This window comes from Budorcas taxicolor, chromosome 9 (assembly GCF_023091745.1).
Source record: "Budorcas taxicolor isolate Tak-1 chromosome 9, Takin1.1, whole genome shotgun sequence".
Taxonomy (NCBI): Eukaryota; Metazoa; Chordata; class Mammalia; order Artiodactyla; family Bovidae; genus Budorcas; species Budorcas taxicolor.
Window position 1 is genome coordinate 52,027,305 of NC_068918.1, and position 13,399 is coordinate 52,040,703.

The window sequence follows — 13,399 nt, forward strand, 5'->3', positions numbered from 1 at the left end:
TTCTGTGGAGTGGCACCCATCAGAGGCACCTAGGGGCACTGTTAGGGCCCACTCCCCAGTCGCAGCCAGTGGGTGGCTCCCTCTTCCACCTCAGAGGAGCGCCAGCTGGTGTCAGCCTGTGGGCTGTGGCGGTGCTGGCGGGTAATGAGAATCCTATATTTGATACTTTCAGTGGTTGTGGAACCAATGCCAGTTTATGCTAGAGTACACAGCGACATAATGATTGTCAGTTCAGTTCAGTCGCTCAGTCATGTCCGACTGTTTGCGACCCCATGAATCGCAGCACACCAGGCCTCCCTGTTCATCACCATCTCCCAGAGTTCACTCAGACTCACGTCTATCGAGTCCATGATGCCATCCAGCCATCTCATCCTCGGTCGTCCCCTTCTCCTCCTGTCCCCAAGCCCTTCCAGCATCAGAGTCTTTTCCAATGAGTCAACTCTTCGCATGAGGTGGCCAAAGTACTGGAGTTTCAGCTTTAGCATCATTCCTTCCAAAGAAATCCCAGGGTTGATCTCCTTCAGAATGGACTGGTTGGATCTCCTTGCAGTCCAAGGGACCCTCAAGAGTCTTCTCCAACACCACAGTTCAAAAGCATCAATTCTTCGGCACTCAGCCTTCTTCACAGTCCAACTCTCACATCCATACATGACCACAGGAAAAACCACAGCCTTGACTAGACGGACCTTAGTCGGCAAAGTAATGTCTCTGCTTTTGAATATATTATCTAGGTTGGTCATAACTTTCCTTCCAAGGAGTAATCGTCTTTTAATTTCATGGCTGCAGTCACCATCTGCAGTGATTTTGGAGTCCAAAAAATAAAGTCTGACACTGTTTCCACTGTTTCCCCATCTATTTCCCATGAAGTGATGGGACCGGATGCCATGATCTTTCTTTTCTGAATGTTGAGCTTTAAGCCAACTTTTTCACTCTCCTCTTTCACTTTCATCAAGAGGCTTTTTAGTTCCTCTTCACTTTCTGCCATAAGGGTGGTGTCATCTGCAGATCTGAGGTTATGGATATTTCTCCCGGCAATCTTGATTCCAGCTTGTGTTTCTTCCAGTCCAGCATTTCTCATGATGTACTCTGCTTGTAAGTTAAATAAGCAGGGTGACAATATACAGCCTTGACACACTCCTTTTCCTATTTGGAACCAGTTTGTTGTTCCATGTCCAGTTCTAACTGTTGCTTCCTGACCTGCATACAGATTTCTCAAGAGGCAGGTCAGGTGGTCTGGTATGCCCATCTCTTTCAGAATTTTCCACATTTTATTGTGATCCACACAGTCAAAGGCTTTGGCATAGTCAATAAAGCAGAAATAGATGTTTTTCTGGAACTCTCTTGCTTTTTCCATGATCCAGTGGATGTTGGCAATTTGATCTCTGGTTCCTCTGCCTTTTCTAAAACCAGCTTGAACATCAGGAAGTTCATGGTTCACGTATTGCTGAAGCCTGGCTTGGAGAATTTTGAGCATTACTTTACTAGCATGTGAGATGAGTGCAATTGTGCGGTAGTTTGAGCATTCTTTTGCATTGCCTTTCTTTGGGATTGGAATGAAAACTGACCTTTTCCAGTCCTGTGGCCACTGCTAAGTTTTCCAAATTTGCTGGCATATTGAGTGCAGCACTTTCACAGCATCATCTTTCAGGATTTGAAACAGCTCAACTGGAATTCCATCACCTCCACTAGCTTTTTTCGTAGTGATGCTTTCTAAGGCCCACTTGACTTCACTTTCCAAGATGTCTGGCTCTAGATGAGTGATCACATCATCATGATTATCCAGGTCGTGAATATCTTTTTTGTACAGTTTTTCTGTGTATTCTTGCCACCTCTTCTTAATATCTTCTGCTTCTGTTAGGTCCATACCATTTCTGTCCTTTATCAAGCCCATCCTTGCATGAAATGTTCCCTTGGTATCTCTAATTTTTTTGAAGAGATCTCTAGTCTTTCCCATTCTGTTGTTTTCCTCTATTTTTTTGCATTGATCGCTGAAGAAGGCTTTCTTATCTTTTCTTGCTATTCTTTGGAACTCTGCATTCAGATGCTTATATATTTCCTTTTCTCCTTTGCTTTTCGCCTCTCTTCTTTTCACAGCTATTTGTAAGGCCTCCCCAGACAGCCATTTTGCTTTTTTGCATTTCTTTTCCATGGGGATGGTCTTGATCCCTGTCTCCTGTACAATGTCACAAACCTCATTCCATAGTTCATCAGGCACTCTATCTATCAGATCTAGGCCCTTAAATCTATTTCTCACTTCCACTGTATAATCATAAAGGATTTGATTGAGGTCATACCTGAATGGTCTAGCGGTTTTCCCTACTTTCTTCAATTTGAGTCTGAATTTGGTAATAAGGAGTTCATGATCTGAGCCACAGTCAGCTCCTGATCTTGTTTTTGTTGACTGTATAGAGCTTCTCCATCTTTGGCTGCATAGAATATAATCGATCTGATTTCGGTGTTGACCATCTGGTGATGTCCATGTGTAGAGTCTTCTCTTGTGTTGTTGGAAGAGGGTGTTTGCTATGACCAGTGCATTTTCTTGGCAAAACTCTATTAGTCTTTGCCCTGCTTCATTCCGCAAATATGCCTATTACTCCAGGTGTTTCTTGACTTCCTACTTTTGCATTCCAGTCCCCTATAATGAAAAGGATATCTTTTTTGGGTGTTAGTTCTAAAAGGTCTTGTAGGTCTTCATAAAACCGTTCAACTTCAGCTTCTTCAGCATTACTGGTTGGGGCATAGACTTGGATAACTGTGATATTGAATGGTTTGCCTTGGAGATGAACTGAGATCATTCTGTCATTTTTGAGATTGCATCCAAGTACTGCATTTTGGACTCTTTTGTTGACCATGATGGCTACTCCATTTCTTCTGAGGGATTCCTGCCTGCAGTAGTCGATACAGTGATCATCTGAGTTAAATTCACCCATTCCAGTCCATTTTAGTTCACTGATTCCTAGAATGTAGACGGTCACCCTTGCCATCTCTTGTTTGACCACTTCCAATTTGCCTTGATTCATGGACCTGACATTCCAGGTTCCTATGCAATATTGCCCTTTACAGCATCGGATCTTGCTTCTATCACCAGTCACATCCACAACTGGGTATTGTTTTTGCTTTGGCTCCATCCCTTCATTCTTTCTGGAGTTATTTCTCCACTGATCTCCAATAGCATATTGGGCACCTAATGACCTGGGGAGTTCCTCTTTCAGTATCCTGTCATTTTGCCTTTTCATATTGTTCGTGGGGTTCTCAAGGCAAGAATACTGAAGTGGCTTGCCATTCCCTTCTCCAGTGGACCACGCTCTGTCAGACCTCTCCACCATGACCCGCCCGTCTTGGGTTGCCCCGCAGGCATGACTTGGTTTCATTGAGTTAGACAAAGCTGTGGTCCTAGTGTGATTAGATTGACTAGTTTTCTGTGACTATGGTTTCAGTGTGTCTGCCCTCTGATGCCCTCTTGCAACACCTACCATCTTACTTGGGTTTCTCTTACCTTGGGCGTGGGATATCTCTTCACGGCTGCTCCAGCAAAGCACAGCCGCTGCTCCTCACCTTGGTCGAGGGGTATCTCCTTACCGCCGCCATTCCTGACCTTCAACATGGGATAGCTCCTCTAGGCCCTCCTGCGCCTGCGCAGCCACCGCTCCTCGGGATGCTCCTCCCAGCCGCCCGCCCTGGCCTTGTAGCAGCACTTTTTTCCATCGCTTTGAGACAAACACATGTCCCTTTATTAGACTTGTTTTACTTGCTCACTGACACGCTGTCCTGGGTTAGGGATGAAGAGAGCTCTGGTCATCACATGGGTGATCTAGAAAGAAATAGAATGACACCACCTTTGTAAAGCCCTTCCTTGAGCTTCGTTTATCTTACAGGAATTTGTTAAGATATCCAAGTGGAATGATGTCAGCTTCTGGTCTATTAAGCAGTCTGTGGAAAAGACACACAGGTAATTCATCTTTTAAAACAGGGAGTGGCCAAAACTCAGAATTTTTGAATGGTAGAGAGCATGATTACATTGTTACAAAGGCCTGACTTGTGCTACCTTAAACTTGCTGAAAAAACCCTAGACTGTTCTGCTGGCTGCACAGCACCGACCCCTCCCACCCAAAGCAGTCTCACTGGGGGAGGAACTGATGTGTCTCGAGGCAGAGTGGGCTGTGTGCTGCTGAAGGTCGAGTCCTCCACCATCTGCTCACCTTCAGCCAAGTGATCCCACCATTCCTGGCTTCAGCTGAGATTAGAATACCTGCCATGCTTTTTCCTTTAAAAAAAAACCCAAAAGACTATGAGTTTCTAGGACACTCATTGTATACTAGAGGTACAAGTTATTAAGTTGCCTGTGTATGCATTATGTCATTTACATATTATTTCCATTTTTACTTTTTCCTGCCCTTATCTCCCATTACCTGGGGGCCAGAACCCTCTTTAAATTCATGAAGAAATTTGAAGCTGTCCTGAGCGAACCCTGCCAGTCATCCCTGGTGGAGGGCGATGAGGAGGAGCAGCCGGACTGTTGGCCAAGGCCAACAGGTGCCACCGCGAGTGAGGAGACCCCCATTCAGAGTCTGAACAGGGCCCTGAGGGAGACCCTGTTAGCCCGGCCAGCAGCCGCACAGGTATTAGCTCGCGAGATAGTGTTTGCTTCTTCCTGAGCTGGTTGGACGGGGTCTATGCTTTCTGTGGGAGATGTGCCCTTAGAGCTAGGTGAGGGAATGCCTTTGAAATCTTCTTCTTTAGGCTAGTGGTGTGGTGTTTGTCTTTCTGACCCTGCTGCCTAGTAAGGCAAAAAGTGTTAATCCTCGTGCTGGAAGCTTAACATGGACCTGTGTACAAAACCGATGTACTTATCTGTGAACAGTTCCCTTACCTGTAAGGGAAGATTTAAAGCATCAGCTTAGGAATAGGGCATGGAAGGTGCCTTTGGGACCCCATGTGATGAGGCTGCTGCACACACCAGGAGTGACTGTGTGTAGTGATGTGCTGCTTTGAAGTGGTTGCCGGTGACCATGGTGTGAAAATGTGTGAACTTCCATCGTGGCCAGTTTCAAGTACCAAGGCTTAAGAACTGACTTACAAAATTCCTGAAAATGGAAACAGTTATGAAGACCTTGAGTGAGCAGGTCTGTGACAGGAGGGTGTCCCTGCTGCAGAGTCACTGGGTGTGGGGGGCACTCGTGAGGGAGTGATGGCTTTTGGCATCATGCTGTGCTTTCCACGCTGGGTCTAGAGAGTCAGCAACGCTATTAGAACTATTTTGATAGTTCAGAAAGCTTAGTAGAAACTGAGCGTCCAGCCATGATATGGCTGCACACAAATGATATAGCTGCCAAATTTATTTTCTTTTGATTGTATTCATCACCTCACCGCTCATAATGCTGATCAGATTTTTTGTTATTGAGTTAAGAATTTCACGATTCCTCAGGAAAAAAAAAGTGGTAAAACTGTGGCCCCGACAGACAAAAGCTTTTCCCTTTGCCTAGTTTCCCTTTTTCTGCTGCCTTCCCTAGTATCTGGATCCTGGTGTTTGAAGTGTCAGGAATTAGAGGGTGATGGGAGACAGTGGCTGGAGTAGGATTTGGCGGTCAGGTTAGCCCTGCCTATGTGTCTGAGAAGCACAGTGGGGCACATTATCTCAGAGGCAGCAGTTACACTGCCCAGCCCTGCCTTCAGCGAGCAGGACGGCCCCTCGTGACAAGCGCAGAAGGCAGCGCTGGGGGCAGTGGGGTCGGGGGCTTCCCTGACAGGGACCTTGCACGCCAGCTCCATACTCTAAGTCCCTGAGGCACATGGCTGTTTTACTTTTGGTGATGTTTTATTTATTCTTATGAGACTTCAGAGACAGGGCAAGGGGAGTGTCCTGTTGCTGAGCCAGGTATGTGGAGGGCATGACATTTAATTCCCCACCCGCGTGGGGGTGTACCATGACTGTTGTACTCTGTGTCACAGGCTGCTGTTCCAGAGCAGTGTCAGGGAGCCCCTCTCCCCTCGGAGGGGGCCCTTCTGCGTCGCTTGCCGAAACTCCTGAAACGCATGAGGAAGATGTGCCTAACGCTCATCCAGGGAAGCCCCCTGCCCCGCCTCGTGGAGGGCCTCGACCAGTTCACCGGTGGGTGCATGCCCAGACTGAGGAGGCTTTCTTTCTGAAGTATCCCCAGTGGCCTAGAAAGGCTGGAATTAATTACCTGTGTCCTAGTAGTGTAGAGCAGGTAATTGAATAAGCAAGTGGGTTACAAACTAGCCAACACCCAGACACAGTCAGCTGAGACCCCACGGATGGTCATCGTGGTTTTCGTCTTGTCCTCCTCTCGTGCAGACCAGAGCAGTGTTAGCCATTCTCTACAGCAGCCTTGTCCACATCAGCTCTTCCTGGTCAGGAACATGAGTGAAGGGTTTCCTAGAGTCTGGATGCCTTCATCACCTCTCAAAATGTTGTCTCTTGAGTTAAAGGAAAAGGAAAGTTCATCCACAGTCCCTTTCTTTTCCCTTTCACTTCAAAGAGCCATAGCAATCTTGTCTCCCTGGTTGTTCTTGCTCTGCAGTGTATCAGCAATGGCTGGGAAAGGGGATCCAGAACTTAATAGACTGTTTGGACCCTTGGCAGCCTTTCACCACTTCGTCCACCTCTACCCAGCCCCAGCGAGTGTGGGGTCACAGTGAAGCTGGTCCTTCTCCAGTAAGGCTGCAGTCTGATCTCAGGAATATATTTATACAGGAGAAAAAAAACTTATTAGCGGGACTTGGCTGGCGGTCCAGTGCTTATGGCTCTGTGCTCCCAATGGAGGGGACCCAGATTCGATGCCTGGTCAGGGAACTAGATCCCACCACTGCAATTAAGACCTGGCACAGCCAGATAAATAACGTAAAAACCAACTTGTTAGAGTAATCGCCTAATATCCATTTTTCAAGATAACCTGCCTGCCTGTGCCTAATGATGGGGATGAATGGCCTACAGATCCCAGCTGCGTCCTTTGGGAGACACACGGCCTCTCCTGCCGGCTGTGCCGGCTGTGTGCAGTGTGTGGGCTCTTACCCGATGGGCTAGACAGCCTGCTAGCCCGTCTGCTCGGGCTGCCTTAGCAAAGTACAGCTGACCCAAAAAGAGCACAGGCGCTGGGGCCATCGCCCCTTCACAAGCTGGGAAATCCAAGTGTCACTTAGAGTCGGTCATCTGTGTCCATGGTTCTGCATCCACGAATTCATTCAACTCGTGCCCATGTAAACACCGAGGTATTTACTATTGAAAAAAAAAAACTCCCATGTAAGTGGACCCACACAGTTCAAACCCATGTTGTTCAAGGGGCAGCTGTGCCATGTCTTGGATGGTTTAAACAATAGAAATTGATTTTCTCACAGTTCTGGAGGCTGAAAGTCCAAGATTAGAGTGTCAGCAGGGTTGGTTTTTCTGAGGCTCTCTCCTCAGCTTGTAGTTGCCTTTTCTGTGTCCCTGTCTCCTCTATCAAGGTTGCCAGCCAGATTAGATTAGAGCCCACCTACAAGGCCTCCTTTTACCTTCATGGGCTCAGAGGCCCCATCTCTAAACACAGTCGTATTCTGAGGTCCTGGGAGGTTAGCACTTCGGCATGGACTTGGCAGGACGTGCAGTCAGCTTATGACACTGCCTGTGGCAGATTGGCAGCACCTTCGTGTTCTCGGTTCCTATGGGTATTCAGGAAGGCAGCACAGTGCTGGAGAAAGAATCTGGGCCTTGGAGTCAGTTCAGCCAGGGTTCAAGTCCTGGCTTCAAGTCTGCTCTGTAGCTGAATGGCCTTTGGAAAATGACTAGACTTTCTGAGCCTCTTAGAGTGGCTACAAAGAAGTTCTGGAGCTGTACAGGTTAGAAGAACGTTTTCAAAGCACACGGTACAGCATAGAAGCTCAATTCATGTTGTAGTTACGGGAAGTTTATTCAAGTGTTTTAAAGTTCCTAGTGTAAATCATGGCACATGATCCATGTTCAATAAGTGTTTTTTGCTTGACTGATTATAAAACCCCTGGATAAAAAGATTAGCTACTTTTATTTGGGTTGTTTGTTGTCAAGATAGATTGTTTCCGATTTTTCTCTTGTCATGCATGTCATCAGTTGTTATTGAGAGTTTACCAATGCTGAGGACTGTTAGATGTAAAGATGAATGACACTTGGTGTTTGTTTCCAAAATGTCCTTGGTCTTGGGTAATCTGAGTATATTAAGAATTCCTGGGGATTTCCATGATTCTCCCTTGTCTTCCCTGCAGGTGAAGTGATCTCCTTTATGAGTGAGCTTCAGAGCCTAAATGTGGACCCCTCCGCAGAGAAGGAGAAGCAGCGGTCGGAAGCCAAGCATATTCTCATGCAGAAGCAGCGAGCTTTAGCAGACCTCTTTAAACACCTGACAAAAACTGGTACAGTTTTCACTGGAAACTCGTGGAGTATACTCATCTGCTTTTAGGAAGAAAAATAACATGGTTGATTTGGGGAAACTTTGTAGAGACAGTTGAGATGGTGCGAAACACAAGGTGGAAAGCAAGGTTTTGAAATGCCATTCGCAGAGTTCCATTTGCACGTATGAAAATCCTATGATGAACCATTTGTGACTCCCAAATAGTTTCACAGTTTTGCAGTGAGGTTTCTCAGAAACCATGTGTTTTATTTTCATCGCCAGTTGTTGTACAGCGCATACCCTTCCAGCATTGCATAGAGAGCAGTGCTTCTCGAAGTAACTCGTATATGAATCTTGCTGAAGTGCAGGAGTGGATTCTGTTTCGCTCAGTGTGGGGCAGGGCCTGAGAGTCCTGGGCGATGCTGTTCCCAGGACATGACTTTGATTAGCGGTGTCATTGCTAATCCATTCTCTTCAGAGTTTCTTTATTTAAAAACATGCTGTTTATTTCCTAGGTTTGTCATATCGCAAAGGTCTTTCCTGGGCCCGTACAAAAAACCCTCAAGAAATGCTCCATCTTCGCCCGTTGGATCTCCAGAGCGCATTGTCTATAGTCAGCAGCACTCAGGAGGCTGATTCTAGGTTAGTGTTTTTAATTATAAATGAAGCACGGCAGCTAAGCTTCCATGGCCTCATTTGCCAGAGTAGGGGTAGCAGTACTTCTGTCCCAGTGTCACCGTTAGGATAACATTTTAAAAAGTGCCGGCTCAGGACTGGCAGGTGGTGAGCGCCTAGTAAGTGTTAATTTTCTTTTTTAAAAAACTTCCCTCTCCTGCCCTTTTAAAAGGTAAGGAACGAATGTAAAACATTGGAAGGTTGGGCTCTGTTGGGAGTCTGGTGGGGCGAGGAAGACAAGGGACCACTTTGAGCGTTTAAAGCAAGTGTTAGTAACTGTTGATTTTCTTCTTTTCATTTCTCTTTCCTCCTCGTATTCATCTCTCCCATTATTTTTTCGGTCTTTGATTTTTCCTGAGGTCTGCTCACTTGATCTGAATGTACAGGTGGGAATCTGTAAGAGAACGGTCACGTTTTTAAGTGTGCCGTGCACGCAAACCTCTTCTAAGGCCTCGTGTTACTGTCACATCCTTTCTGTAGAGGACTGGCGAGTACTTGATTCAGTGGGTCCTCACAGAAGTAAATCTGCTCAGACTCGGTTTCTGGTTGTGGCTGAATAGACGAGTCTCTGACTCCTCGGGATCTGGGGTGGAGATAACGGTTTTAATTAATTACATCATGTTGACTTCTCCAGGTTGCTTACAGAAATCTCATCTTCGTGGGAGGGCTGCCAGAAGTACTTCTATCGCTCTCTTGCACGACACGTCAGGCTTATTGCAGTCCTGGCGGCTCCAGCCAAGGTAGGATGATAGAGCCTTGGGATTGCAGGACCTGGGGACTCCTGTTCATCCAGGACAGCATTCTCAGACCTGGTCACATGATCACAGCCCATCACTGGAGGTGACTGAGCTCTCTGCAGTTATCAGCCTGAGAATGTAATGTAATCAATGTAATTTTGTGCTTAACCAGAAAGCATTTGATAACAAGTTCTGTTACTCACCGTTTGCTAGCAGGTCCAAATCCTTAAGAAAAATTATGGAAGAAAAACTTCAAATTGAGAATGCTACCCTCAGATTCCCACCGCCCCCCCAACCCCCCCAGTAAATTGAGAAAAGATCACTGATACCCAGTTTTGGTGTTAAAACTAGTTCCTGCTCATGGAACATTCGAGGTCTGTGGAAGCATACTTGGAGAAGCCCTGCTCCCAGAGGTGGACGGATGTGTGGCCTCTAGAGGGCAGCGCACCCAGCTTGCCCCCTGCAGGGCTCCTCCAGGAGTGCAGGACCAGTGGCATCTACACCATGCTGCCCCTCAGCACACTCTCCTCTCTCCCTGCCAGGAGGTGGGCGCTGGCCACGTGGAGCGGTGTAAAGGGTTCTCGGCGCATCTGATGAAGGTGCTCATCCGACAGCGGCGCTCCCTGACTGCGCTGACCGAACAGTGGATCCTCCTCAGGTATTGCTGACTGGCTGTGTTTCTCGGAATGAATCAGGGAGAATTGTGTGCGGCTCACAGTTGCTGCAAGAGCTGCTCCCAGTTGTAATGTGAGGTCTGAGGCCCGAAGACGCAGATGGGGTTGCCTTGGCTCGGCCCCTTACTTTTGATGGTAACACTTCTGCCCCCTGGTGTTGGCAGCACCTCCAGGGGATGAGTTGAAGGCCGAGTCAGACGGAAAAAATGGTCACAGCTGAACCACACCTGGGTCTGGAGTGAGGGAGTTCGTGGTTGGCAGTCCATGTGGGCTGAGGAACAGGGTTGCATTCATGGCATTGGGGCATCCCAGTCTCGGCGCAGATCCGATGTGAGTCGACTTGAGTTTGTTAGGCTGTTTGGATCACAGAGTTGCAGTTTGCTGAACTATACACAGATGCTCCCCAACGGAAATAAATATTTAAAAAGATGAGGACGGCTAGGAAGCCTGTCATCACCTGCTGAGTGGATCCTTGGCTGAGAGATCGTATTCTAGACTGTAGTCACTTCAGCTATTTTGTCTCTGCTCACAAGAGTTTATATAGCAAAGTATACTACATTTACTAGATTTTTTATTTTAGAAAATAGTGGCTGAAGTCACTGCGGTGCTGTGACTGTGTTGGGTATGAGAGGCCTGTCAGTGGCAGACGATAAGCAGTGAGTTCCCATTCTGCTACTCTGAAGGATGTGTTTAAACACCAAAGGCTGTGTTTAGGTACTTTGGAAGGCATATGATCAGACCTTTTACTCCTCTGGGGGAGCCTCTCTTCTTGATTGTGTAGAAGAGCCCATACTTCATCCAGAAATCAATGAATTTACTGTTAACAAACGCCTCGGTGACACAGTTGAAGGTGCCATGTGTTTTTCCCCTGGGTTTGTTTCTCTGCGCAGGAACCTCCTCAGTTGTGTGCAAGAGATGGACGGCAGGCTGACGGGGCCGCCCGCCTACCCTGTGGCCTTCCCTCCTCAGGACGGGGTGCAGCAGTGGACGGAGAGGCTGCAGCACCTGGCTATGCAGACCCAGGTCCTGCTGGAGCAGCTCTCCTGGCTCCTCCAGTGCTGCCCTGCTGCTGGGCCTGCTCCCGGACACGCCCCCAGACACGCCCCCTACCTGGAAAACCCGGAGCACCTCCAGGGGCTGCTTTCTGGAGCAGCGCTAGACCTGATCCCGTCAGACCTGACCTTCCCGTCCCCAGCTCCAGAAACGCAGCTGCCCTCTGGTTGCCTGATGCGGAAACAGGACCCACGTTGGCAGCAGTCAACTGTGAGATTAACAGAGATGCTGAAAACCGTTAAAACCGTGAAAGCTGATGTCGACAGAATTAGGCAGCAATCTTGCGAGTCTCTCTTTCATTCTTGGTGAGTGTGCCTGTGTCTCTGTTTTGCCTCTGTTTGGGCTCATGGTCACAGTTTAGTGAGGGAAGGGAAGGGTCGTGCTTTGGTCCTCAGTTTTCTGGTGACCTGCATAGTGCTTTGTGGTATATGTCCAGCTGTAAGTCTCTAGATGCTCTGAGTTTTAGTGGTTGGAGGGAGGGAAGGGTGAGTGTGGATGTGTGGTAGCGCCTTGCTTTCAACATTGTTGCATTTTTGTTGTTGCAGGAAAGATTTTGAAGTTTGCTCTTCTGGGCTGAGTTGCCTATCCCAGGTGTCAGCTCATTTGCAAGGCCTAGAGTCCTTGTTCATTCTTCCAGGGGTTGAGGGTGAGCAAACAGACCCACAAATGGCTTTAGTTGAGAGCATGAAATATGTAAGAAGAGAGATCAATAAAGCCACAGATGACTTCACTACCTGGAAGACACATCTGCTCACCCCAGGCAGCCAAGAAGGTGAGGACTGCTTTTCAGTAACGGAGTAAAAGCCCAGTGTAGGAATGCTCTTATAGATTTAGGTCCACATTGTCCTAAAGAAACGTTTTGTTCTAGATGTATCTGTTCAGGGTTCTAAGGCCAGGAAGTGTGGTTGGAGCCCATAGCTCTTTTATATATATATATTTATCTTTGGTTGTGTTGGGTCTTCGATCTGCACAGGCTTTTCTCTAGTTGCAGTGAGTGGGCGCTACTCTTTGTTGCGACGTGTGGGCTTCTCACTGTGGTGACTTCTCTTGATGGGAGCGCATGCTCTAGGGCGGGCAGACTTCAGTAGCTGTGGCACGTGGGCTCAGTAGTTGGGGCTAGGCTCTAGAGCACAGGCTGAATAGTTCTGGAGCATGGACTTAGTTGCTCCATAGCATGTGGGATCTTCCTGGACCAGGGATTGAACCCGTGTCTCCTGCATTGGCAGGCAGACTCTTTGCCACTGAGCCACCCAGGAAGCCCGAGCACATATCTCTTAACTTTTGTTTGAGCACCTTGCCTCTGGGTTGCCATCACATTACTTACTTTATAGCACATGAGTAGGGAGAGAGCACAGGCTCACTGGCTATTCCAGAAAGTTCTCTTTTCGACTGGAAAGCTGACAGTTCCTATTTGGATTAAGTTGGTGTTTATATGCTCCATCTTAACTGTTTTCACATTTTTGGCATTCTTTCAGCAAAATTGTTTTAATACAAGGAAATAACCTTGTAGGTTTATCTACGCCAGGGATGTGTCTCATTCTTTATACCCAGCACAGCTTGACAGTGACTCAGCCTAAGCAGGTGCTTAGGTGGTGGCTGTTTGTTAAAATGACAAATGAGGATTGTTAGTAATTTCCAGAGGCACTGAAACTAATGATTGAGTTTTAAAAATTTGTTCTGCACCATGTTATTTTACTAGGAAACCAAATGCTGGATGAAGGGTTTGTAGAGGATTTTTCGGAGCAAATGGAAACCGCCATCCAGGCCATCCTTTGTGCCATTCAGAATTTAGCAGAAAGAAACAGTAAAAAAACAGAGGAGAGCACTGACCAGGCAAGACCCCAAGAAGAAGATGGTATGTCTATAACCAGCAAAATACTAGTTTCTTACTTGATTTTTT

General features: G+C 47.2%; 1 protein-coding gene across 1 annotated transcript in view; it reads left to right on the forward strand.

Annotated features, from left to right (window-relative positions):
• Window positions 1-13,399, forward strand: part of MDN1 (midasin AAA ATPase 1) — a 145,667-nt gene that overhangs the window by 105,396 nt on the left and 26,872 nt on the right. The window contains exons 72-81 of the mRNA XM_052645558.1: window positions 3,876-3,949; window positions 4,421-4,619; window positions 5,950-6,109; window positions 8,236-8,382; window positions 8,876-9,002; window positions 9,670-9,775; window positions 10,315-10,430; window positions 11,337-11,804; window positions 12,045-12,271; window positions 13,199-13,354. Coding sequence (XP_052501518.1) covers window positions 3,876-3,949; window positions 4,421-4,619; window positions 5,950-6,109; window positions 8,236-8,382; window positions 8,876-9,002; window positions 9,670-9,775; window positions 10,315-10,430; window positions 11,337-11,804; window positions 12,045-12,271; window positions 13,199-13,354 — 1,780 coding nt within the window. The remainder of the gene's footprint in view (window positions 1-3,875; window positions 3,950-4,420; window positions 4,620-5,949; window positions 6,110-8,235; window positions 8,383-8,875; window positions 9,003-9,669; window positions 9,776-10,314; window positions 10,431-11,336; window positions 11,805-12,044; window positions 12,272-13,198; window positions 13,355-13,399) is intronic.